Genomic DNA, 23470 nt, shown 5'->3' on the forward strand with positions numbered 1-23470 from the left:
AGAAATGACACGACTGGGTTTCAAACCATTACACAGAAGATTTGCAAACAGTTAAAAAAAAAAAAAAAAAAAAAAAAAAAACCACGACCCCATCAGGCGCAAATGAAAAATTATCACTTTTTGCCTTTTATCTTTTTCTAAGGTTTGTTTGTTGCCTTTTTTTTTTTTTAACTTAGCCAGTCAAGCTTCTTCTTCATCCTCTAAATGAAAAGAAAAAAAAAAAGGTGAATTAAGTATTTTGGAAGGTTTTAAATTTTACATAGTGTGAACATTTTGTTTAATTAATTTTTTAATTAACCCACAAGAGCTTGTATTCCAGAAGGCTGTCCAGATTTCCAGGGTAAAAGTCTTCAGAGGACACCTGTATTTCTGCCTTTGGACGTGCTAAATAGGTACCCAGATCTTGGTAGCACCAAGGAGTACTATGGGATAGACAGAGCAACTCCACAACAGGCCAGGTAGGAAAACTGAGCCCAGGACTATTCCCTTGAGTATTCCACAAAACACAGGAAAGAAAACACTTTTGTTCAGTAGTCCTGCAGTGCCTCAGGTTTACTCACCCAAACTGGGCAGAAAACAGACTTGAATGTTTGTGTAACTCCTGGAGACCAACAGGAGTGAGACAAAGGAGGGATGTTCTCTGTAATATCGTGGGGAAGGAGAGGAAAGTGCTATTTAAGCTGATATGAAATTGCTGACACAAGAGACTGAATATAAACAGTTACGGGCACACTGTTGTTGGGAGGGGCAGGTGGAAGGTTTTTGTCAGACAAGCAAGAACACTTCTCAAGCAGATTTTTTACCACAAAGAGTGAAAGAGAGAAAAAACAGTTTTAGAAAGGAGCTTGAAAACTCCAAGGAGCCTTTATGACTTGGCTGCTCCATGATAGTCAGGGACTAACATTTGTTAAATATATATCTTCATGTACCTTGAGAGAAGACAGCCAGCTTGAAAATCATGTGCTTGGACAGAAGGCTTGTGCATTCTGGAGTGGAAAGGTTTAGGTGTCTATTTTTTCAAATATTCAGATGATCCACTCAGGATTTCTATTGCCTTTGATACCGTGCTGACAATCAAAAGCAGGGAAACACAGGCAAAGGGGGTGGGAAAGAGGAGACACTTTGTGATGCCCACATTTCTGTTTACTGCAGGGTATCCCTGGCAGTTCTCAGCCCATCTCTTGCCCACGGGGTGAAGCAGGGAGAGCTCCCAGTGTTGAGGACCCACAAGCGGATGCCAAATCAGCACAATTTAGTGTATGAGTGAAAACAGCAAGACTGGACTTGAGGACTTCAGACTACTAATCCCAAACTTTAACAAAGACTCTGATAAAGGGACTTAAGCAGTGAATCACCCAACAGTGAATGAAAAAAGACCTTGAGTTCTGTGCCTGGTAAAACTCTCAGAGATATTGCCACTAACACACAGCAGTACAGCCTTGGTACCCAGTGGGGTCTGGCTACTGGCCACAGTAGAAGCTTGAATTCTTCTTTCATGAGGTCAGCTCCAGGAAAATTTTACTGAAGAAATGTCTGTGGCCTCAGCTGATGCAGAAAAGTGAATGTTTGGAGAGACAAGAAATCAGGCTCCCAGCAGGGCTCCATTCATGCAGACCGAGTGCCCCTGTACAACCTGATGAGGATTGCAAACTGAAATGGCTTAAATCAATTCAGTGAAGTTTAGTAACAAAATATACACCCTGAAGCGTTAACTCTGAAAGGTTTATGTGACATGGACTATGTATCTTGACCCTGTAGATGTCATATTTCCAAGTCACTGCAACAGTCACCATTTCTGCCCTGGTTTTGGTCACTTTGCTGAAGGTGAAGTAACACCTGGAACATCTAAATGCACCTAATCCTCCACTGAGGACGGATCCCCATGAAGAACCATTATGAAATATTGTGATTGGTTATCATAAATGGCAATATTTCCCTTCTAGACATGAACTCTCAACTTTGAATTTACAGAAATCATGGTTGCCTATACAACTTTCACTTGACCAAAGGCACATTTCCACCATTAACATGACTTCTTTTTCACAAAAGTCACAGCTTGGTAAATTCACAGAATCTCTTAAAACAACTATTAAAAGTCTGGGGAAAAAAAGTAAATATAAAAAATTTCAAAGCCTTCTGGTAAACAGGACAGCCAACTACTGCTTTCATATCAATACTGCAGAACACCTACTAAGATTCATCTGTCCCTTTCTGTCTTTGTTGAGCCAGGAAAAACCATTACCCAAAGAGCAGAGTAACCCTCACAGACTGGTCAGACCATACAGGAAAAAGAAGTCCAAGAGAGAAAAAGACAAAAATGTGTGAAAGGGAGAGACGTGGCTTCATTAGAGGTAAACACAAAATCTACTTGCCAAAGAAAAGCCAGTCCAAGGAAAACTAAAACAGAAGGCAAAGCAATGGATCCCATAGGGAAAAGACCCAAGGGCTGCTGAGAGAACGCAAAGGCAGTCACAGCACTGAAAAGGTTCAGCTGGGTGTACACACAGCTCAGTGTTTCACTACGAATGGAATGTCTCCTTTAAAGTTCCTTTCACAGCCCAGCAACAGGGCTGGACACACACCCAGAGGAGAAAGGGGAAAAAAAAGAAAACAAAAAGTCCAGCCTCAAATCATCTTCCATTAAAAACCCACAGATTTTTTTTTCGAGTTTAGATTTAATGTTTTAGGTGAGGCTCTAAATGCTGAATCCTCACACAGTTTGATTTGGGGGTTATTTGATCTGGATTTTTAGTATTAATTCACCATAAGCAGGTATGGTGAAGGGCTGTTTTATGGATTAATTTACAAGGACAGTCTACAATCCAAGAAAAAACTTGGACATCAGAGAGAAAAGGCAGATGTGTGAGTCCAGCTTTGCTTCTAAAGCATCAAATGGTTGGGTGGGAATGAAGAGCTCCAATTACTCCTTCTTGCTCAAATTATCCTTTTCTTGACAGTTAAAAAGTGGAGGATGTTACAGTGCCTCTTCTACAAAACAGATGTTTTTGCAGGAGAAATATGAAGGGTCTTTCCAGGTTTTATAGATTGCTGGATTAATGAACTGTAATTTCTCTTGGATTAATGATTAATTTTCAGGCATATCACATCATAAATATGAGTAATTACAATCATGACACACTTAAAAGCAATGTAGCTGTCAGAGGAACAGTTACTTCAACTCAAAGAGGCAGCAAGGTTTGCTGGTTTGTACGTGCACAAACTAGAGACATACTAATTTTTCCATCTGTTTCTGACTTGTCATAGAAAAACAGATAACCAGAACTACTGACAGTAGTCAGAAATGTTCTGAAAACCCCCAACAACACTAACTTAAATGTGTTTTACAGAAGAAGAGAATAGAATTTGACAGGGTCATTGATCATTTGAACTACATTTCAGATCAGTGTCAAAACCAGTAAAAGGAAGCATCAGTGACTATAAATATAGAAACAGAGCATTCCCATCACCGTGACCCAGACCAACAGAGTCACAGGTAAACCCCCAGTCCACACCATTCAGCCAACTCAACCATTTTAATTTTTAATTTTCCCTGTAAGTTTTTATGTAGTTGTGTCTTTTCTCAACATGTTGTCAAGGAAACCCTCCATTCCTGTAGCTTAGCATCCAGCTCTTTATTGCTGTAGACACAAAACAATCTAGGATTTTGAACCAATTGATATGTTTGCCTTCCCACTGTGAAGGGGTCTTCACTATTACATAAGCTGGACAGAGGGAGACCATTTCTGCAAGTTCAGTTCTTCCAAAATTCTTATGGGAAATTTGCCAATTAACTCTGCTATTTATTAATTTTATTAATGATTTTACCTATCAATATTCTATTATGCTATATGCAATCCACTGAAAAACAGCCCTGTAATCTGAGTGGTGTCTTCTCATTCACCTCCATCACAATTCCTCTCTTGTTTTGTCTTTGAACAAAGTTGAGTTCCTCTGACAAACAATATTTTGGGGTTTTGTGAGAGCTGCCAGCTGAATTTCGAGTGCTAATAATCAAGTTGCAGTTGCACCCTCCTTGTATCTGTGTCATAATTTTACCTAACTTTTAGACAGGTTTTCACTGGGAGAAGAGGTACTATATATAAATCTATACAGGTACACAGAATTTATGATGCTGCCCTTCAACCTCTGGGTGTGCAGTGGTGGTGCCCTCTCTGCCCATGCTGAGCTGTCTTTGGAGCACATGAGTCAAACTCACACTGCAAACACCAGGTGAGTCTCAAGATTTGGCACCAATCATTTACCTCTTGCCTGATGTCTGAGAAGCAATTTTTCAGCATGTTCTGTACAACGCTCGTGGCCCAGAAGGGTTCTGGTTCTTATCCCAGGCTTTAAAATGCCATTTCAATTGTTACCCTCACAGAGATGATCAGTGGAACACACAGAATGCCTCGTGCATGGGTAACATCAGGATAAAGGTGGGAAATGGGAAGCAGCACTTGTACCTGCCTGGGAGAGCAAAGTCTGTCATTGCACTGGACTTGTGTTTCAGTGGTGAGTGTCATGGTAAGAGGTATTTCTGTCCCTCTCCCCTTCGGGTTTCATGGAGCTTTGCTTTTATCTGTCGCCAAGGAAACACCAGGGTTTTTTTCCCCCTTGCTCATTAATGTCTGCATTTTTGTTTCCATAGCTACAAAGGAACCTTAGTGTTTTAAAATAGCAGTAATTGGATTACCATGACTTTTTGTAATTTATTGACACCATTAATGGCTCCGATTTTCAAAAGCAGACACCAAAATTGTATCAGCAGTTTTTCAGCTATTAACATGTGTTATCTCCTTGTCCTGAAATACTGGGTACATGCTAAGAAAAGTCTCCAGCATCCAGACACTCACTGCACCCAGACTCAGGCTCCAGACGTGGTGCTCTGAAATTACTGAAAATACTCTGCTTTTTAGTCGTATTGGGTCTAATTTCTCACGGTCCCCTGCCAAGAAGTGCAGAAGTTCTGTTGTAAATCTGCTCAGTGATAATCCCAATATCTAACATATTACAGATCCTTTGTAAATTTGACCCCGGTAGGATAATCTGGGAGAATTTTTACAGTCAAATATCTGGCCAACTCAGGACACAGGAATATGGAAAGGCACAAAGAACTGAGAGCACCATTGTTGCTAAAACTGCTGTTACTTAACAGGGACATAATTCATGTTTTCTTAAAACAAAAAGTGACTGACCTGCATGTCTGTCTGTGGCTGCATGGACACTCTTACCACACTATGCCATCTTCTAACACTCCTGATTTACTTGTTTTCATTCACTTGCCTATTTGAAGTGCTTACAAAGCACCATAAGTGCATGTTCTATACCCTCACCCTTTCTTTCCAGGATCCCCAGTCCCTCCTGCCCTCAGCCTCAGTAGAGGACAGAACTGAACTCACTGTATGAACATCCCACCAGTGCCACCACTCTGAGCCCCAGCCAGGAGACACACACCAGTCCCACAGTGTAACTTGATTAAAATTAACCAACAGTTTCAGAAGTTGTAAGAGGAGGACAGACAGAATGACTGGATACCTCCTATTTTTTTTTTTTTAGAAAAAAAAAAAGCTAAAGAGAGTCACCAACCTAAAATATTTACAATGAAGGTATAAGAAAAGAGTGACAAGTGGCTAAACACAGATAAGTATGAAAAAGGAAGCCTCTTAAATCTAAAATATTAGTTCCTATTTTTCTTACTGGATTTCTGTGCATCTTGGAGGCTCAGACATTCCATTGCCATAGAAACAGTATCCTGTGTCTCTGAGGACCGTCCTGTAGATGCTGTTATGGAAACACTCATCTCAACAGCTCTCCTCATGGTATAGATTTCAGTGATTGTGTTTGGAAAGACCCATTGCTAAACTATCCTTTCAGGGTTCATTTTAATAAAAACCAAGTCTCTGAAGTATTGAGCAATTTAATAAACTCCTCGAGGCTGCTCCAAATTAAAAATACAGCAATGGAACAAAATGTATATTGAAATGAAAGGGCCCTTTCAATACCAGCCTTTCCAAATTTCTGTTGTCAGCAAAGATCTGGGGGAAAAGGTGATTGTGCTTGCGTGGAAATGAAATTCAAAACATAAGAAGGTACAGTGAGAAAATGTGGCTCAGTTGGCTGAACTGGGAACTGGGAATTCTTAAATCAAGGTGAACCATTCTTTTGTCTCAGAAAAGCCAGCTAAGTCAGAGTTTGAAAAAGATAACACCTGAGTTGGAAACTCAACTCCCACTTAATTTTTTCCTGGGAATTGAGTCCTTAGCTGATCCTAGAGCTTTGAGAAAATCTCCTCAACATTTTCATGTTTGTAATATCTGAGATACTACTACTTACTTATTCCATACTTACTTATTTGACTAGACATCTGTGGGCATGAGTATTTTTTATTTCCTTGAAAAAAGCCATCAAAGAATGTGGCACACAATCATAAGGTGTTATTTGAGTTAGTGGTCACTCATCACTTAATGTGTCAGATGTAAATAGCTTCCTGCCTAATTATATAGATTCTGCTATTTAGTTACTGCATCTTTAAACTGTAAATTCCCATTTTTTATCTTTATCTTGGCTTTTTTAAAATCAAATTCATCCACACCAAGAAGTCCCTTTCCAACCCAAACCCATCTAAGAAGGTTATATCCTATTCTTTATTCCTACAGAAAATACTAGTTATTATGGCTTGTAAAAGAAACACGTCCTAGCAGTGAGTATCTGAATATATCTGACAAGAGATAACATTTTCCTAACATTTTCTTTAACAGTTTAGAGTCTGTAAGCTTTGTTGTTTGAGACATGTGCCATGATTGCCAAGGAGTTTGTTATCCAGATTGTTACGTGTAAAGATTCCATCTTCCCAGGGCTGGTATTCCCTTAAGTCTCTGTGAACTTCACAGCTCTCAGTGCTTTCTCATATTATTTCTGAAAAGACAGTTTAAATTGAAGTGCTCATTTTAACTAACAAAGCTGACAGGTATAATCCTATTTTGTTCCTCTTCCAAAAATTCCAAGTGTTTTAGCAAGGTTAGCAGTTGTTCTCCTTCTCTTCATTTATAGCCATGGTTTTCAGAAAACAGAATAGCTTTTCTTTTTTTCTTTTGGTTTAGTATTTCAGTTTTTGGAATGCATGCCTGTGCTGATGGATTCTCTAAGAGGCAACAAAAAATACACTAATTAAAAAACAGATGACAAACCATACTCTTAATATAGGCATTTAAAAAAAGCCTACAAGCAGATGAGGTAGGAATTACTTTTTGGAAGAACATCTTTTCTAAGTTAGCACAGCAGAGATTCAACACCTGAGGTTGGCCTAAGCCCTAATTCTGCAGACTTTTTTTTCGTGGTTTTGATCCTCACTATTATTTCAATAATCAGATGGATAATTATTGACCTAAAAAGACTATTCACCACCACTTTTCTAAATAAGGGTGTTTCTTACAGGTAGTTGTGGTGAACTTTTGTTTAAATCAGTGCAGATTCCTTGTAGGAGTGTTCAGATGGTTTTGAACATTTTATCCTAATTTTATCAGCAGGGATTAAGATAGATATATATAGAGATATACATGTATATATATGTGTGACACTCCAAAACACACATTTATAAAAGGAACAAACATTAATTTGGGGGTAACCAAATTAAATAAGTTTTAGTTGCTTCTGATACTGGGCTGCCTCCAAGTTCTGTGTTTGGTGAAGCTTTGTGGAGGCTCTTTATTAATATCATAGTTGTACTTCGAGCTCGCCTTGCTGCTGCTCTCCTTGCTCATGCTCTGGCAGCAGCAGTGGCTGTGTGAGTCCATCTGCTCAGGGAGTGCTCAGCTGGTCACACAGTATTTGTTTTTTCTGTTCCTATGCTACTCATACCACTGTCCATGTGGGAGCCCCTGACTTAGAATGCGTGTCTTGATTAAAAAGAAGAGCTGCTGTAAATTCTGTGCTCTTCATCTTGCCTTCTTATAGACCTTGGGTTTTAATAATTGCTGCTTTAGAGTATTTTATGTATTTCAGAGAGTTGCTGAATGCTCAGAATTTGTCATCAGTAGAAAGTGTATATAAAAACTCCTCATTTCTGAGCAGGAAAACCATGCATTGACACTAAGAAGCTCAAACTCCAATTTTGCCATTTTATTAATCATGAACCTACTGGATATCCTATTGATTCAGTGCAGTGGAACTGATACAAGTATTATTTGCTTGGAAGTAGTTCTCAAATGACTCAATATAGAGAAAAAATAAATTGAGGCATCTGGTAAGGAAGTGCTTTAATGTACGATGTGCAAGACCTAGGTATGGAAAATTACATTTTAAATGGTTGTTTTGTGAGAAGACTACTCATTGTTAACACTACATTTGCAAATATTTATTCCTTTATAAAATATTTTTAACTTCAGTTTGTGTCTGTTCACATTTTGGACTCTACAAGCATGTAACAGAGAGCGTATGTACATCCTCAGGAGATGGATGGCATTAATCCAAGTTGGATTTCTCAGTGCTTGGAATTTACTGTGTTGTTTTTTTTTTCATTTATACATGTTGTTTATTCCTTTAATTATTGCTGAAACAGTAAGTTGCAGACAGCTTTGTTTCAGCATCACATAAGTATAGGCAGTATGATGATGGAAAAGCTTTTTTCTCCCAAAGGGCTCTCTAATTAATCATCACTAATGAAGCTGCACAAATTAACAATAATGGGGTGGGTGAAGGCCTAGGAGAGTCTGAATTCCATATCTAAGAACTGTTGTGAGCACTGACCACTCTCCATCCCTGGTACAGAGTGAGATGTGAGAGTGTGGAGAAAGACAAGTGTCTGAGTCTGCAAGCGCCCAGGCTCCGCAGCAGGATTTAGGGTTGTGAAGATGTTAACTTGGTGTTTTCCACAAGTTCTGCAAATGGATTTTTACAGCTCGTATGTTCTTGTAATATTTACCAAACTCTTAGAACCTCTTTAAGTTGTTGCATTAATTTTACTCCAGTTTTCTTTCTCTGTGTGTAGCAGGTTTGTACAGGCCTGATAAATGTGTTTGGCGTCGGATCAGGACAGTTCTAGAGAGTGTGGTGGAGTTCTTTTGCAGGACTTCCAAGATTATAAATATTCCCACATATTCTTCTCGCTTTCCTTAAGTGCTATGAGATTTCACCATTAAGTTTATAAAAAACCATCTGTAGTGAGTGTCAGACAGTGGTTACAGAACAGTGAGATTCAGACATTTATCAAGCTGGACTCTGACAAACTTAGATTTGATCACACCACCTCATTGCCTTTGACTTTTCCTAAATGGAAATCTATTATTTTACATTAAGGAAGATTTTTATTAGTTTTAAATGTTTATTAGAGACTACCATGAAAGAAAATACTTTTGTTCCAACTGTACATGAAGAATATTCTGTTAATTCATTTGCACAGAAGATTCTTGCATTCTGTTTCTATCTTAAACTCTCCTCTTTGATTAATACTTTTATTTGTTTTTCTTTTATAGATTATTCCTTAGGTTGGATGAAATAAACTCATGAAAAACCCTTAGAAGGTACTTGGAAAATAGATGTATTTTCAGTAAAGCTACAAACAGGAAACTATCACTGGCCAGATAAAATATCAAAATTAATAAACTCTTGGACTGCCTCATCCCCAGAAGGACAAGGATCACTTTCAGGTGCAGTTTTTTCACTCTCAGTCTTGCTGTTTCTCTGTGGATTGTCAGTCCAGCATTTCTTCTCAGCTTGGAGTTGGGAATTCCTGCTGTCAAGCCCAGCTGAGTAGGTTGGGACTGAGCCTGAAGTTGCTGTTGCTATTAAAGGTCTGAGGACTGTGGTCAAGCACTAGATTTCAGAAACAAAGAGCTTGATAAAAAGTTTGGACACAGGAGCAAAGTCTGAAGACCATGAGCTGTGTTTGTTTGTGATTTAACACAGATATTCTGACCACGACCTGTTGTCGCTGGTTCTTCAAGGTTTTGCACCGAAAGTTGCATTCAACAAATTTTTGAGAGCACAGTGTGTTTTTATAAGAACTCTTATTGTCTTCAGAATTGCAGGAGGATCAGATAAGGGGAGAAACATGATTATTTCCAAACAACATAACATCATCAGCATTTTCAAAGTACTTTAAAATTTGTGGTTTTGTCTTTAATTGTGCTGTTACTGTGCTTGCTCATGAGTTGTGGGTGATAACATGTGATTATCATCTGCCTACTTGATCACATGCACATTTGTGATGCTTGCAAGGGAAAACATTATCTGGCTGGTAACTGTCATACTCTGCAGAGTTTAAGAGACTGTTTCCCAGACAACAGAGTAGTCAGATTGCATCCAGGAGCTGTGCCCCGCCGGGTACCTGCACCCAAGTCAAACACCTGGTGGCAGCTGCTGCTACCACTGATGACACAGACGAGATGCAAGTGTTTGAAGAGCCCGAATCAACCTCCTGCCTGAGCTATGGAAGTCAAAGAAACAATCTAAACAATTAAATAAAAAAAAAAAAAAAAAGTCAAAAGCTGTGGTTCTAACAAGTCAAACAGCACAAGTCTTGAGTCAGCTTTTAAATTGAAACCAGATCATTCAGTAGCCAAAAGGCATTTAAGGGCCATGTACTACCTGTTTAAGACCTCTGCTGCCAGGCATAAATCCAGGGGCAGCTGTACAATGTGGTAAATCATCTCCCTGTGGCAAATTGAGCACCTTAAAACAGAACAGCCCAGGGAGCAGGTGGAAGGGCCAACACTGGAAGCAACAAGAGGTGAGTTGGGCAACTGGGTGGGATCCTGAGCGCGCTGGGTTTGCATTTTGTGTGCTGTCAGGTGGGAGGGAAAGCTGATAAGAAAAATTATTATTTGCATTCAAATGATATAAACAGCACCAGAGCCTGGTTAGTGTAGGCAGTGTTAGACAGCGTGGTTCCCAACTGCAGTACAGGGATCACATGCTCCATAAGGGAGGGATGTGAGGCAACAGCCCTCTGAAGGTGTGCAGCTCCAAGACTCTGAGCACATTTACGGCAGAAGAATAAAATAAAAGGCACCTGACAATCAAATGTTTGTCCCAGGGCTAGTGCCAGATCATTCTGTTTAAAATGCACATTTTTAATATGCCCTAACTTAAACTCTATGTTCTGAAGCAAAGATAATGTCTGGTTTGAACTTATTGGAGGGGGGCAGGATATTGATGGGATTTGGGGGTTTTTTCAAGGTGGAGGGTGTTATTCAGGGAAGGGAGAGATATTAAATTATAGGTAACAAAGTCTCAGTCTCCCCTTGATGTTCTTAGCTCTAATTAGCTAAAACTGACTGAGCTGTAGCAGTGTGGCCAATTAGCAGTTCATATCCCATGCCATCCTTTCACATCAGGTGGTCACAGGTTTTTTAAGAACTTACCCCAAATTTTTCATTTTTTTACTTGTTAAGAATGACTTCAAGTGTGAGTGGAACAGTAAATTAATTTGCTTAGTGGTCCTGTGACATTTGGTCAGAGTATCTATAAGTTTACAGAGGGTTCTTTGGGGTGTGCCATTCCCTCTGGAGGTATTGTGAGAGATCCTGGGTAGAATCTGATGGAAGATTTACCATCTTCTATACACCTCTTTCATATCTAGCTTCTGACTGCAACTCTGCCTTTCAGAGCCTCTCCAAGAAAAAGTAATTCCCTGGTCAAGATGACGAGACCATTCTCTCTTCAGCCAAAGAGTACTTTAAATCCTTTTGGAATATGCATCACCTCCTGTCAAGAGCTTCCTAATTACCTTCTGTGGATGCTACCCTAGGCTTTCCTCACTGCTTCCATAATTACAGGTTTACAGCAGGACACTTGCACTCTGAATTGGTTTTCTGTCTGGAAAGCTCAGTTTGCCGTTACCTGAGACACTGGATCTGCTTTATTTAACTCACATCCCTGAGAGCTATGTGGTGTAATTGTGCCTGTGGTGACAAGCATCTGCAAAGAAAGGAAAAGCTGCTTCATCACAGAGGAGGACTTGTGGAAATTGAAGTCTAAAGGACTGTTCTTGAGCACGTGAAGCCCCATGGACAGGGAGTGGAATACACAGACAACACATGTGATCCAGCCCCCTCTCGTGGGTTTTTTCCACACAGAAGGTAGGAATCGATCCAGGCTTATTTCTTAATAAAAATATAAACACCTGCATCTTTTTTCTGAAAGCTGACACGTCAGAGCTGTTTCATTTCTTCTTTGGGGATGGTAGGCATTAGTCTCAGGATAGAAAATGATAGTCTGTAAAAATGTTTATTTGCATTTCATATGCAACTTTACAGCCATTTTCACCAGAACAAGGCAGGAGGGTTGGGGAAAGGGATTTGTTGGCCATTTCTATAAGCTGATTTTTCTTCAAATTGAGGGAGAAAGAGCCCTAAATACTAAAGGATAGAAAACTCTCCTGAAAGACACATTTGGACTAAGGAATCTCACCACGGGTTTCCACAGGGTTTTATATTCTTTTGTAGGTGCCCATCATGGTCCTCAGTGCTCATCTTGGTAGTGCCTGAGACAGGACAGAATTAACTGAAAGAATATTTTCTTTGATTTCAATTATTAGATAATGTCAACAGATAGGGAGAAAGATACTGAATTTAACTTGCAAGGCATTAAAGAGCTGATTCTGGAAGCACAGAAGAGGAGCTTTGCTATCCAACAAAGTTCTTACAAGAAGTACATTAAGGAACAAAAAGCCAAGCACGAACAGCCTCAGGTACTGAATTTACAGTATTTAATGAAAGAGTGTTTATAGATGGGGCAGCCTGTAAGAGTTGTATAATGGAAGTCATTGAATAGGTTTGTCTGGAAAAGAAGACATTGACAATGTCAATTCTCTGCCAGTTCCACTGCCAGACTGACGAAGGGAGTGGGAACTTGTTTTTCCAGCTCAAGAAAAGAGCTTCGAATGGTTTTCATTAGTACTGCCTGTGAATACCAATACTTCACACACATAAAAACTTGGATTTCAGATCAAAGAACTGGTGAAGTGTTACTGCTGAATGTCAGAATATGACAGGGGGAAAGTATTTGACAAAATACAATTTTCTTAAGTGTAAGAAACAGTGAAGACCTCAGCTGTGATGTGAAAACTGTGAAGTGTTGTGATACCTGGAGCAGGGGAAGCAACCAGAGCCCATATGCTGCCTATGGCAAGGGAGTACAGCAGGGAAGTGCAGAGCTTTCCCCACCTACTCTTCTCTGTCTCAGTCACCTCTGCACAATTTGGTTCTGGGGACCCATTATGAACAGTACTTCTGACTTGCATTCATTTCACTCAGAAGTGCAGCTTGAATCACTGCCATTGTCACCAAAACCTTTCCAGGTTAGAATTTAGTGAGTTTTTGTTCTGCAAAAAAGATCTAGTTGATCTCTGGAACAGGGCTTTGAACCAGGGTGGTGTTTGCTGTCCTGAGACACAATATCTGTGTTTTTCTTACAGAAAGCCAAATCCCCAGTTGTGTGGGGCTGAGTGGGTTTGACAGTCTGGGCTTTTGGTACCTATAATGGAGTGCAGGAATGATCTGGACCTAATGCTAGAGATAAAGCAACTTTAGGGTTGGGAGTTATTTCCTGATACTTGTGCTTTTCAGACAAAATGGTGGCTATTTTATGAGGCCATTTCAGGAGGACAAGTCACGTCACCCTGCTGGCAAACACGGGTCTGGAAACACAAAAAACATAACCCCTTGTTCTGCAAATAAATTCTTTGGGACCTCAGAGCACATCCAGACACGATTTCTAGAACCATTTCAAGTATTTTAGTCATGCCAAAGAGGTTGCTCTGCCAAAATCCATATGAAACATCTGATCACAAGGCCCATTTCGTGCATCGGTTGCCTTCAGAAGTTGTAAGCAAACAGCTCCTGAAAGACATTTGGACTAAGGAATCTCACCACGGGTTTCCACAGGGTTTTATATTCTTTTGTAGGTGTCCATCATGGTCCTCAGGGCTCATCTTGGTAGTGCCTGGGACTGGACAGAATTAACTGAAAGAATATTTTCTTTGATTTCAATTATTAGATAGATAATGTCAACAGATAGGGAGAAAGATATTGAATTTCACAGTATTACATTCTTGGTCATAAAAATGTACACAATATTCTCAAGATGCAACATCACCAATGGAAAGAATTGAAATGTTTAGGATGTGCCACTTTTTCCTCTGCAGTTACAAATTTTCCTAAAATCTGACTTTATTATTTATAATTTCGTTATTCCTCTTACAAGTCAGGTTTATAAGTCATTCTACCCTTGATATCACTCAAACACAGAAACTTAACAAAACTCCTGTTTAAATAACCTGAAGTTTCTGTGAGCAAGAACTGCTGAAATCTAGCTCCTAATCTGCACCATATGTTGGCATGCTTCTTTCTTGGAGATGACATTTTGCTTTGCTTCCAGTAGATAACATTTCTTTTGTAGAAAGAAAAACAACCTGATGAGAGGCTACAGGCAGCCTGATGGATCAGGGATGCATCTATTTAAGGGTCACCATCTTCCCCAACTGTTTGTCACACTCAGACCTCTCAAAATGCTTTGCATTTTTAACATCCTTTGCCAAATTTTCCAGTTGCATAAACAGCTGGATGGGTATTAAGACTACAACGGATTTAGAACTGATCTTCCAGGAATAACTCTGTACACTATGGTAGATCACCAGCATGTTAATGTTGAGGGATGGTCCTGTGAGGTGAGGGAGTGAGGAAAAATAACATCAGTTGGTATCTCAAATAAAAATTTATTCTCTTAACAGCTCTCATTTAACCATTTGCTGTGGACTGAATCTGGTGTTGTGTCATTAAACAGAGGTTTCTCTGTAACACAGCTGACGGATTTGGTGTTCAGTGTGAATGAGAAGATGCAGAGGGGACATTCCCTGGATGTGAGGCCGGGATTCCCGGCCCTGTGCGCAGTGACCACGTCTCCGGGATGTTTCCCTCTCCCCCTTTTCCAGCGGGGCTGTTTCTGTGCAGCCATCAGCGCGCCGCGGTCGCTCCCTCCGCGCTGCGCCCGTGAAATGCTCTCCGGCTGCTCGAAAAGGAGCAGAAAATCCACAAAACTCACGGGACGTTCAGCGTTGCCGAGGATCGCGGCAGCAAACGCGTGACGCCGCGCCAGCGGACACATGTGGCTTTGTTTGTTGCCGCGGCTGACAGAGCGTTATCAACATCGTAAATCACCCGGGTTTGAGGCGGTCCGGGACAGTTCGCGGAAACCCTTCCACGGCGGGACGGCGCGGCCGCGGGTTATGAAATGCCTTACAAAACGCGTTACAAAAGCGCTTACGAAACCCCCCTCACACCCCGCCCGGGCGGCGTCACCCGCACACCGCCCGCCGTGACGTCACACCGCCGCCGCATACGTCACCGGGCTCCCTGCGCCCCCTGCTGGCCGGCCGCGGGAACCGCGGCGTGACGTCATCGGTCACCTGCGGCCGCGCTGACGTCATCGGTCAGCTGGGCGGGCTGGGCCGTGTGAGCCCGAGCCAAGCCCGGCCCACAGACACTGACACGGACCCTCCCACGGACCCTCCCACGGACACTCGTGTTCCTGACACGGCGGCCGCTCCCGCCCCGCCTCGCCCGGACCGGGCGGGGCCGGTGCGGCCCCGTGACGTCAGGGCGGCGCGGCGCGGCGATTGGCGGGCTCGGGCCGCGTGCCCCGCGCAGGCGCGCGGCGGCAGAGCCGTGGCGGCAGAGCCGGCCCGCGGTACCGAGCGGAGGCTGCGGGAGCGGCCCCGGCCCCGCCATGAAGATCTGGACCTCGGAGCACGTGTTCGAGTGAGCGGGGCCGGGCAGGGCAGGGCCGGGCCGGGCATGGCATGGTGGGGCAGGACAGGACAGGGGGGCGGCGGCGGCGGGTCGGACCTGGGCACGGTGGGGCTCCTCCGGGCCGGGGGTTCCGCCGCCCCGGGGCCGCCCGCCTGCTCGCCCCGTGGGTGCTCCGCGTCGCGGCCCAGGTCCCGGTCCCGGTCCCGCTCCGGCGGCCGCGGCCTCCCGTGACCTTCCCTGAGCGTCCTTGCGGGCCCGGGGTCAGGGCCGGCGGGGGACGGGAGCTGCGGGATCTCAGCAGGGGCTGTGCCTGTGCGGGGCTGTGCCTGTGTGCTGGGGACCTGTGCACGGACCCACCTGCCGTGTCGGCGCTGCTCGGGGCCGTGGTGCTGCCCTCGCCTTCAAGGGGCAGCGCTGAGCGAAGCACGCTGAGGCCCTTCATGGTGTCGGGGCTCAAGTGCTCCAGAAGACCTGCGTTAAAATACTCGTTAGAGGAGAGTAACAACTCAATAAATCACTCCAGTATTACTGAAATGTGGATGAAGTGCAGTCTTTAACATTATGTGACAAGGAAATGTTGTTATCAAGTTACAATATAATAGAACACAGGATTAAGGAGGTGTGTTGTGTGTTTGACTTGTATGTGGCACTGTCCAGTCCATGAAATACAGGGTTTTCTCTAGGAAGGATATGTGTAGGGTTGAGAAGTGGAAATGGAACTGCTTTAAAAATGTAAATCAATGGATATGTGTCATTCAGTTTTAATAGAAATCCTGTTAAAACCAAAGGTGTACAACTTTGTGTCCTGCTTGTTTCGCCAGCCACCCCTGGGAAACTGTGACCACAGCTGCCATGAGGAAATATCCAAATCCCATGAACCCCAGCGTGGTTGGAGTCGATGTCCTGGACAGACATGTGGATCCCAGTGGGAAGCTGCACAGCCACAGGCTCCTGAGCACAGAGTGGGGAATTCCCTCCATTGTGAAATCGGTGTGTATTGAGTCACAGAGCCAGAAAGGCATCCCTGCAGGGAAGGGAAGCTCGTGAGCCAGGTGTTGTAATACATGAGTATCATTTCATAACTTTAATGGTTTAAAAATACAAGCAGTAATGTATTAGGAAAGTTCAACAGAAGTACACACTTCCCAATAGCCAGAGATTGCCTGGATCTTGGATTGCTTCCACTGGGAGGACTGATCTACCTCAACTCAAGAGTCTTCTTTTAAGCTAAACCCTAATTCTGTTGTCTTGGTGTGTGTACAATGCAATTATCACTACTTACACATTTAAAGGCAGGAAAAATTGCATAATTAATCCCATCTGTGTTTGTCCTCCAGCTCATTGGCACCTGCAGAACAAGGACATATGTTCAGGAGCACTCGGTTGTTGACCCTGTGAAAAAAACAATGGAGCTCAAATCCTGTAATGTAAGTAGCTGTGTTTGTGCAACTGCAGTGGATTACAGGGTATAACAGTACCTTGTGCATTTGAAAAGGAAAGTCATCTTGAAAATAACTTGAAAATTGCATTAGAACAATACAAGTGAAAGGTTTAATGTGGTTACAGGTGACCGGTTCTGTTTTTCAGGAAGGAGCTTCTAGGCTTTTGGAATTTGTCAGGACTGAAGCACCTGAACATTCTGATGAGCAGGACAGGAGGAGTTTTAGGGGTGGGGGGGGGTGGGGTGTGTACACACTGTGACTGTTTCCTAATCATGTAACATTTTGCCCTCTGTACTACTCCATCCGTCTGATCCCACTGTGGAAATGTTCTAAATGTGGTAGCTGGTAAATGATCCAAAAAAATTAGGAGAAATAGATCAGCAAATGCTGAACTTGGAGATTTCTCTTCTTGTTCTGCAACCCTATACTTGCAGGAAAAGTAAAATGTTTAAATGCAATACAAGCATTAGTTTTGAAACAGCAGTTTTATTTGCTAATCCTGTCTTTTGCTCTACAGATTTCATTTACAAACCTCGTATCAGTAGATGAGAGGCTTGTTTATAAACCACACCCTCACGAGCCACACAAGTAAGTACCTCTCTGCTCTGAGGTTGCTCTGAAGTAATACAGACTTTGCTTGGAAAATTTCCATGGTTTCCCTTGAACAGTAGATGAGGCTTACATTGCCTCTGTTATGGTAACTTTAAAAAAGGATTAAATGGACTGTCATTTCCTCCAGTGACACTGCTTCTGCAGAGCACCACTGGGACACTTCGGGTCATGCTGTGAAGGAGCCCAGTTCAGCTGTTCATGGGTGGCCTGTCTGTAACTGAGTTTGTATATCTGCAGTTTCCAGCCCCTTGTTTCTGACCTCTCCATCAGCCTGAGCAGAGAATCTGCACTAGAAAACACATTAATCTATTAGTCACTAATTTTGGAGGTTTGTGTTTTGGTGGTTGGTTGGGGTTTTTAAGGCAATTTTACAGCTTACTGAGTCTGTACTGCTGGAAGCAGTGATAATTCTGAAGGATCATTCTGGGATTTTAACATAGTTTTTTTCTCTCATGACTGTCAGAAATGTTAAATCCCTGTTGTTGAAGGGAATGTTTTTAAATACTATTTTCCCAGTATTCCAGATCTTGTGTTTCCACTCTTAATGTCCCACTGCTAAAGATGGAAATGGCTGAGTGCCACAAAGGAGCACTTGGACTTGGTGGGCACTCTTGGCTTTTATTTTATGAGTAGAAGCATAAACCAGTTCTGTGTTACACAACCAGGCTGGTGAGGGAATGCACTTGTTGGGGAGGAGTGAGCTGCTTTCAGCAGTGCATTCTTTTTTAAACTGCTCAGAATAATTCAGTTTCCTGCTCTCTGTTTCAGAACCATCCTGACACAAGAAGCAATAATATCTGTCAAAGGTGTCAGTCTCAGCAGTTACCTAGAAGGGCTAATGGCAAACACAATTTCTTCTAATGCTAAGAAAGTAAGTATGACCTTTGTGTAAAACATGTGAATGCTGACTGAATGTCAAAGGCAATAAAAACCTCTATTCTACTTTTTGATTTTGTCAGCAGTCTTAGGAAAGGGCCACATAGTTCTACTGCCCTTACTGCAGAGACTTGAATGCTCAGTGTGCTGAACTTCTTCCTCTTTCTCCTCTTGAGAATGAAGATAATAAATTATTATTGGCAAAGGTCTCTGAATCCTCACCAGGGAAAACATCTCCACTCACTTGACAGTTTGGCACTGTCATGCTGCCCGCTTGATGCCATCTATTAGTTTTTGGTGTTGAAAAAGGATGTACATCCAGACAGATCTGAAGTAGTTCTGTGGGAGTAATGACATGTTTTAATTGAGAGTCTGTCCTCTAGGAATCCAAAGGTGTCTTGAGTTCAGCCTCAAGAATGATAAAACAACCTGGATAAAAGGTCTTTTGTAGATCATAATGTGAGCACTGCTGACCTAAGGAATTGTTTTCATGAAATGTAAGGCAGGACATGTTCCTGCAGTACTCTAGTTATTGAAATAAAAAATACCAGAGGAGTGTATTTCTGTACCTTTTCTTTTGTCATTTTCAATAAGACAGGACTTAACCTTTATTTACTTCTTTACTAATATTTATACATTGCTAAACTTCTCTTTAACTGCAGGGCCGGGAAGCACTGGAATGGGTAATTAAAAGACTGAATGCTGAAATAGAAGAGTTTGCAGCTTCAGCAAGAGGAACCATGAGGAACTCGATGGCAGCAGCAGCGTTTGTAGAGAAATGATAGTACTTATACCTGTATCACTAACGAGGCTTAACAATCTGCAGCTTTTCTCCAAGCCTAAATACACAAATCCTTTGTTATTTAAAGGCATACCTGTGTATTAGGCACGTCACAAATTTCATTTGGAGAGAAGGTGAATTCTTACTAAGGCTGAGGTTCAAAGGCTATTTAATATATTGGGTCAGCTGGACCGAATTTCAGTTACAGATGAAGAAATAATTTTCTAGTTCCTGTATTTACATGAACACTAACTTAGAATGTTTGCAGATATGAAATAGCCTCGCTTAGTGATGAGGCTGCACATGGTGGAGGACACTGGCATGTTAGGCTAATTTCTGTGGAACTTTTATTTTGTGTGTGACTTCTGGACTACCTCTTTTGGGACCAAGCCCAAAATTAAGCAGAATGGTTGTTCCAGCATTGTTCTGTTTCTTGATTTTGACAGTTGTGTGATACAACTTGGTTTAACAGAAAGCTTATTACTTGATGCTTGAAATACAAAAGAATTTACAAAATATTTTTGATAAGGTTTTTAACTTAACTGGGTGAACTAACATGGTACTCAAATTATTTTTCAGTCAGTGTAGGCAAAACATCAAAGTGTCTCTTGCCTACCAAGAACCTACATTCTGTTCCTAAATGCAGCATTAATGAGCTGGGGATGCAGTACCTTAAAATTTTATCTTTAACCTCTGTAAGTATCTCCACTTCTAAAAGCCTATTAAATAAAGGGGTACAATAAGCATCGAGCCTTAAAATCTTGCAAGCTGCTACAATAATAGGTGTTCACTTGAAAGAACCAATTAAAGACAAAAAACCCCTTGTGAATTTAGCTAAAGAGATACCTAAACATAAAAGAAAGTAATATTTAACAATATACTCATTAATCTGATCACACTTCAAAGATAACGTGCTACATCAACTGAATATTGTGTTGTCCTTTAATTTAAACAGTGTTCTGAGTTCCAGATTAATTTGCTCACAGTACAAGGCTCTTTGTGTTCTCAAGGGTTTCATTTAGTGTTCTACAGTTCTCGGTACTGGTTGTATGTTCTTGGTACTGTCACCAGTCATTTGCTGCAGGAACTTAAAGGTCAGACCTTGCCAACCTTCCTTACATCGTGTGCCAGTCTGCTGGCAGTGCTGGTGACCTCAGCAGGGACTCTGTCCTGTGAGGCTCCTTCAGTGTGACAGAAAAACGCAAAGGCACAGCCCTGAATTAGCTGATGGTGGTATTTAGGTGCCAGAGGCTTTTCCTGGAATTTTGATTCTAATCTTACAAGTGATTTCAAGACTCCCTCTTAGCCTTTATGAACTGTAATGTCACCTGTCCCAGCATATTTTATTTTGCATGCCATTTCTGTTGTATCAAATTGCCTATTGAGTAGTGTCTGCTGTGTAGAGAACCAGAGGTTATTTTAAGTGGTAAACACACAAGAACACATTCTTCTGTAAGGTTTGTGTTGGGGAAGAAAACAGGTATATAGATATATAACTTTTAAAAATTTAACTATTCTAAATATTTTTCTAAAATGAAATTATTTGAGACTACCTTACTAAATTAAAGTCACTGAGGTTTGCCATGCTTTTACAGGAGAGTATTACAACTGAAATAGCATTTCAATTTTTAAAGTATATGTGAAACTTCTACAAAACTGTACCATCATTTCTGATAAAAATGCTGTGCTTGAAACTCATTTTACATGTTAGGTTAGCCATTACCATCACCTGATAATTTAAAAGTTTTTTCTTTTCCAATTTTTTCCTGCACTGAGGACTGCATAGTATGAATTCAGTTTGGCCCTGCCATGAAAAAAACTTAAATGTTTAATTTTTTGCAGGCGTTCAACAACTTCTTGAAAGATAATAATTTTCTTTCTTCTATTTTATTTATGTGCCTGCATTCTCATTCTGTCAGAGTATGGCTTTCTGTATGTGGCGCTTTTTAAATAAAATTTTATTTGAAGTCTGACTAGTTCCTGAAACTTTCTGGTCAATTTGGGTTTTATACCTATGAGGTGAGTAGTCTAAAATAAGTGGGGTGAAGGTGGAGAAATACTCTGGAGTGGCTTCTTTTATTGAAATGCATATCCTGAAATGCACATTCACAGCTGCATTTTTTACTTCTTAATAATTCTGCTTTTCTGCAAATCTAACACATTAGTGACCAGATGTCACAGTTTGCTGTGGAAAATCTTTCCATCCTGTGGAAAGATTTTCAATCTGCTTGGACTGAGATCTGTGTTCAAATTCACTGTGATGAATGTGGGGTGCTATGGATGAGGGCACCAGTGAGAGTGACCTAAGGCAGTGCAGGGAACCTGGGAGTTCCGGGGGTTTGGAAGGAATGGAGGAGATGGTGGGTAAGAGAAGGGAGCGGGAGGGAAAAAACTGAAGGATCAGGAGGAAAGAAGGGGGGGGGAAAAGGGAAGGAACACAAGGAGCAGAAAGGGCAGAGGTGGAGGAATGTAGGGGGAATAAATCAGTGGTGTGGTCTCGGATGGATCCCTCCCAACCAACGGGTGTCAGCACCTGTTCAGTCTCACAGCAGTTAACTAAATGTAAAGTTGTTTGCTGTGGAAAAAAGCAGAAAAAACTTGAACCACCATTTCCTACAACATTGCTGATGTGTCAGTTGTGGTGTATACTTGCAGTTAAGCTGCAGTCTAGCAGGTTTCCAGTAAATGTCAATAAATGCTAAGTGAACCTAAGCACCCATTTTCTAGTAACTGCAACCTTTTCAAGGTCCTGACCCTGACAGATGGTTCAAAGGGAAGGTCAGCAGCCTGTGGAGGTTCACGTGTATGGAAGAACTGAAGAGTGCTGATAAAGAGCCCTTGTGGGGAAGCACTGAGCCACTTCAGAATCCTTCCCTTTCTGAAGGTGAAGGTTGTTCTTTTACTTGCACAGGACCTGTTATTTTCTTTCTTCAATAATTTGACAGCTTTTCTTTATTTGTTGCTGTAGAACTAACTTCTAAAGGTTACATTATAGCTAAGCTGAGCAAATTGCTTACCTTTATAAAAGGAGACAGTGCTGTGTTTGCCGTCCCTCTTGCCTGGCTGTGCTGTCCTACTTCTTCCCTTGGTCTTCACAGCCATTGTTGAGCCAAGTCAACTTGTTGAGCCAAAAAAACATGACAATGAGAAGTGATACAGTCTTTGTGCAGCCACCAGCATAGTGAGATGCTGTAAGAGGAGAAATGTAGGAAGCTATTGGGTGGGCTGAAATTATATTGCCTCTGCAATGTGTATTACAATAATTTCATATTGCATCTACTAGAGAGAGTATTTGATGTTATTTTAACAGTAAAAATTATAGCTCTGTAACAGTACCATTGTTAAGGTAAAGTCTTCCTTCTCAGACATGTATATTACAAAAAGTTCAGCACATAATGGTTTTTACACATTTTCTCCAGAACGGTCTGATGGTCCTTTAATCAAAAAGTTTAAAAACAATGAACTAAGAAAATAGTATCGGCTAGATAATATATCTATATAGTCCAGCTTAATATATCAGCTGCAATATAGTAAAATGACCAACATATGTGGTATTTTTCTAATCACAGACCCAATCTTTTTTACACCAAATGAGATGAAATGATTGCCCTTGCTGTGAACTTTAATGTGCCTGGAGCCTGTTCAACTTTGTAGACACCTTGCTAAGAAATCTGTTTTCTAATTTGGCTAGTAGCAACATTTGAGTGAGTTCTTGTCAACAGTTTTTTGGGAGGACCATTAATGTTACCTAAGTGGTTTTTAAACTTTTATTCAATATTAGCATCAGCTGTAGACAAAATGTCTTACATTATCATGCTATTCTGTCATAATCGTATTTAAAAAGTAGCATAGCCAACACAGGTTATTAAACACGTTAAAAGAGGAAGTAATGCACAAAAATCTTAAAGCTTGAGTGTACCTGAATTCTGATCTGCAGATCCTGGGTCCCTCCACAGAGTATTGGTGTCAGATTTTGTAGAATGGACAGCTGAGAACTTGGATGACACTGCAAA

At 41.4% G+C, this 23470-nt stretch overlaps 1 protein-coding gene and 1 long non-coding RNA gene across 4 annotated transcripts in view; both read left to right on the forward strand.

The window, feature by feature from the left end:
• Window positions 1-14748, forward strand: part of LOC126639281 (uncharacterized) — a 122603-nt gene extending 107855 nt beyond the window's left edge. For 2 of the 3 annotated variants that reach the window (XR_007628769.1, XR_007628771.1), the window contains 4 exons: window positions 4382-4524; window positions 9471-10726; window positions 11605-12077; window positions 12444-14748. This is a non-coding gene — a long non-coding RNA (uncharacterized LOC126639281). The remainder of the gene's footprint in view (window positions 1-4381; window positions 4525-9470; window positions 10727-11604; window positions 12078-12443) is intronic. The other variant, XR_007628770.1, reaches the window with a different exon arrangement.
• An 887-nt stretch (window positions 14749-15635) lies between these two features.
• Window positions 15636-21430, forward strand: PRELID3B (PRELI domain containing 3B). Its single transcript, XM_050313957.1, has 6 exons — window positions 15636-15755; window positions 16568-16736; window positions 17084-17173; window positions 17706-17776; window positions 18569-18671; window positions 19339-21430. Exons 1-6 carry the CDS (start codon window positions 15724-15726, stop codon window positions 19456-19458), a joined length of 585 nt encoding a protein of 194 aa, XP_050169914.1. The 5' UTR covers window positions 15636-15723; the 3' UTR covers window positions 19459-21430.
• Window positions 21431-23470: the final 2040 nt, after the last annotated feature.

Source organism: Myiozetetes cayanensis, unplaced genomic scaffold (assembly GCF_022539395.1).
Source record: "Myiozetetes cayanensis isolate MyiCay16 unplaced genomic scaffold, myiCay2020 scf19, whole genome shotgun sequence".
Classification (NCBI taxonomy): Eukaryota; Metazoa; Chordata; class Aves; order Passeriformes; family Tyrannidae; genus Myiozetetes; species Myiozetetes cayanensis.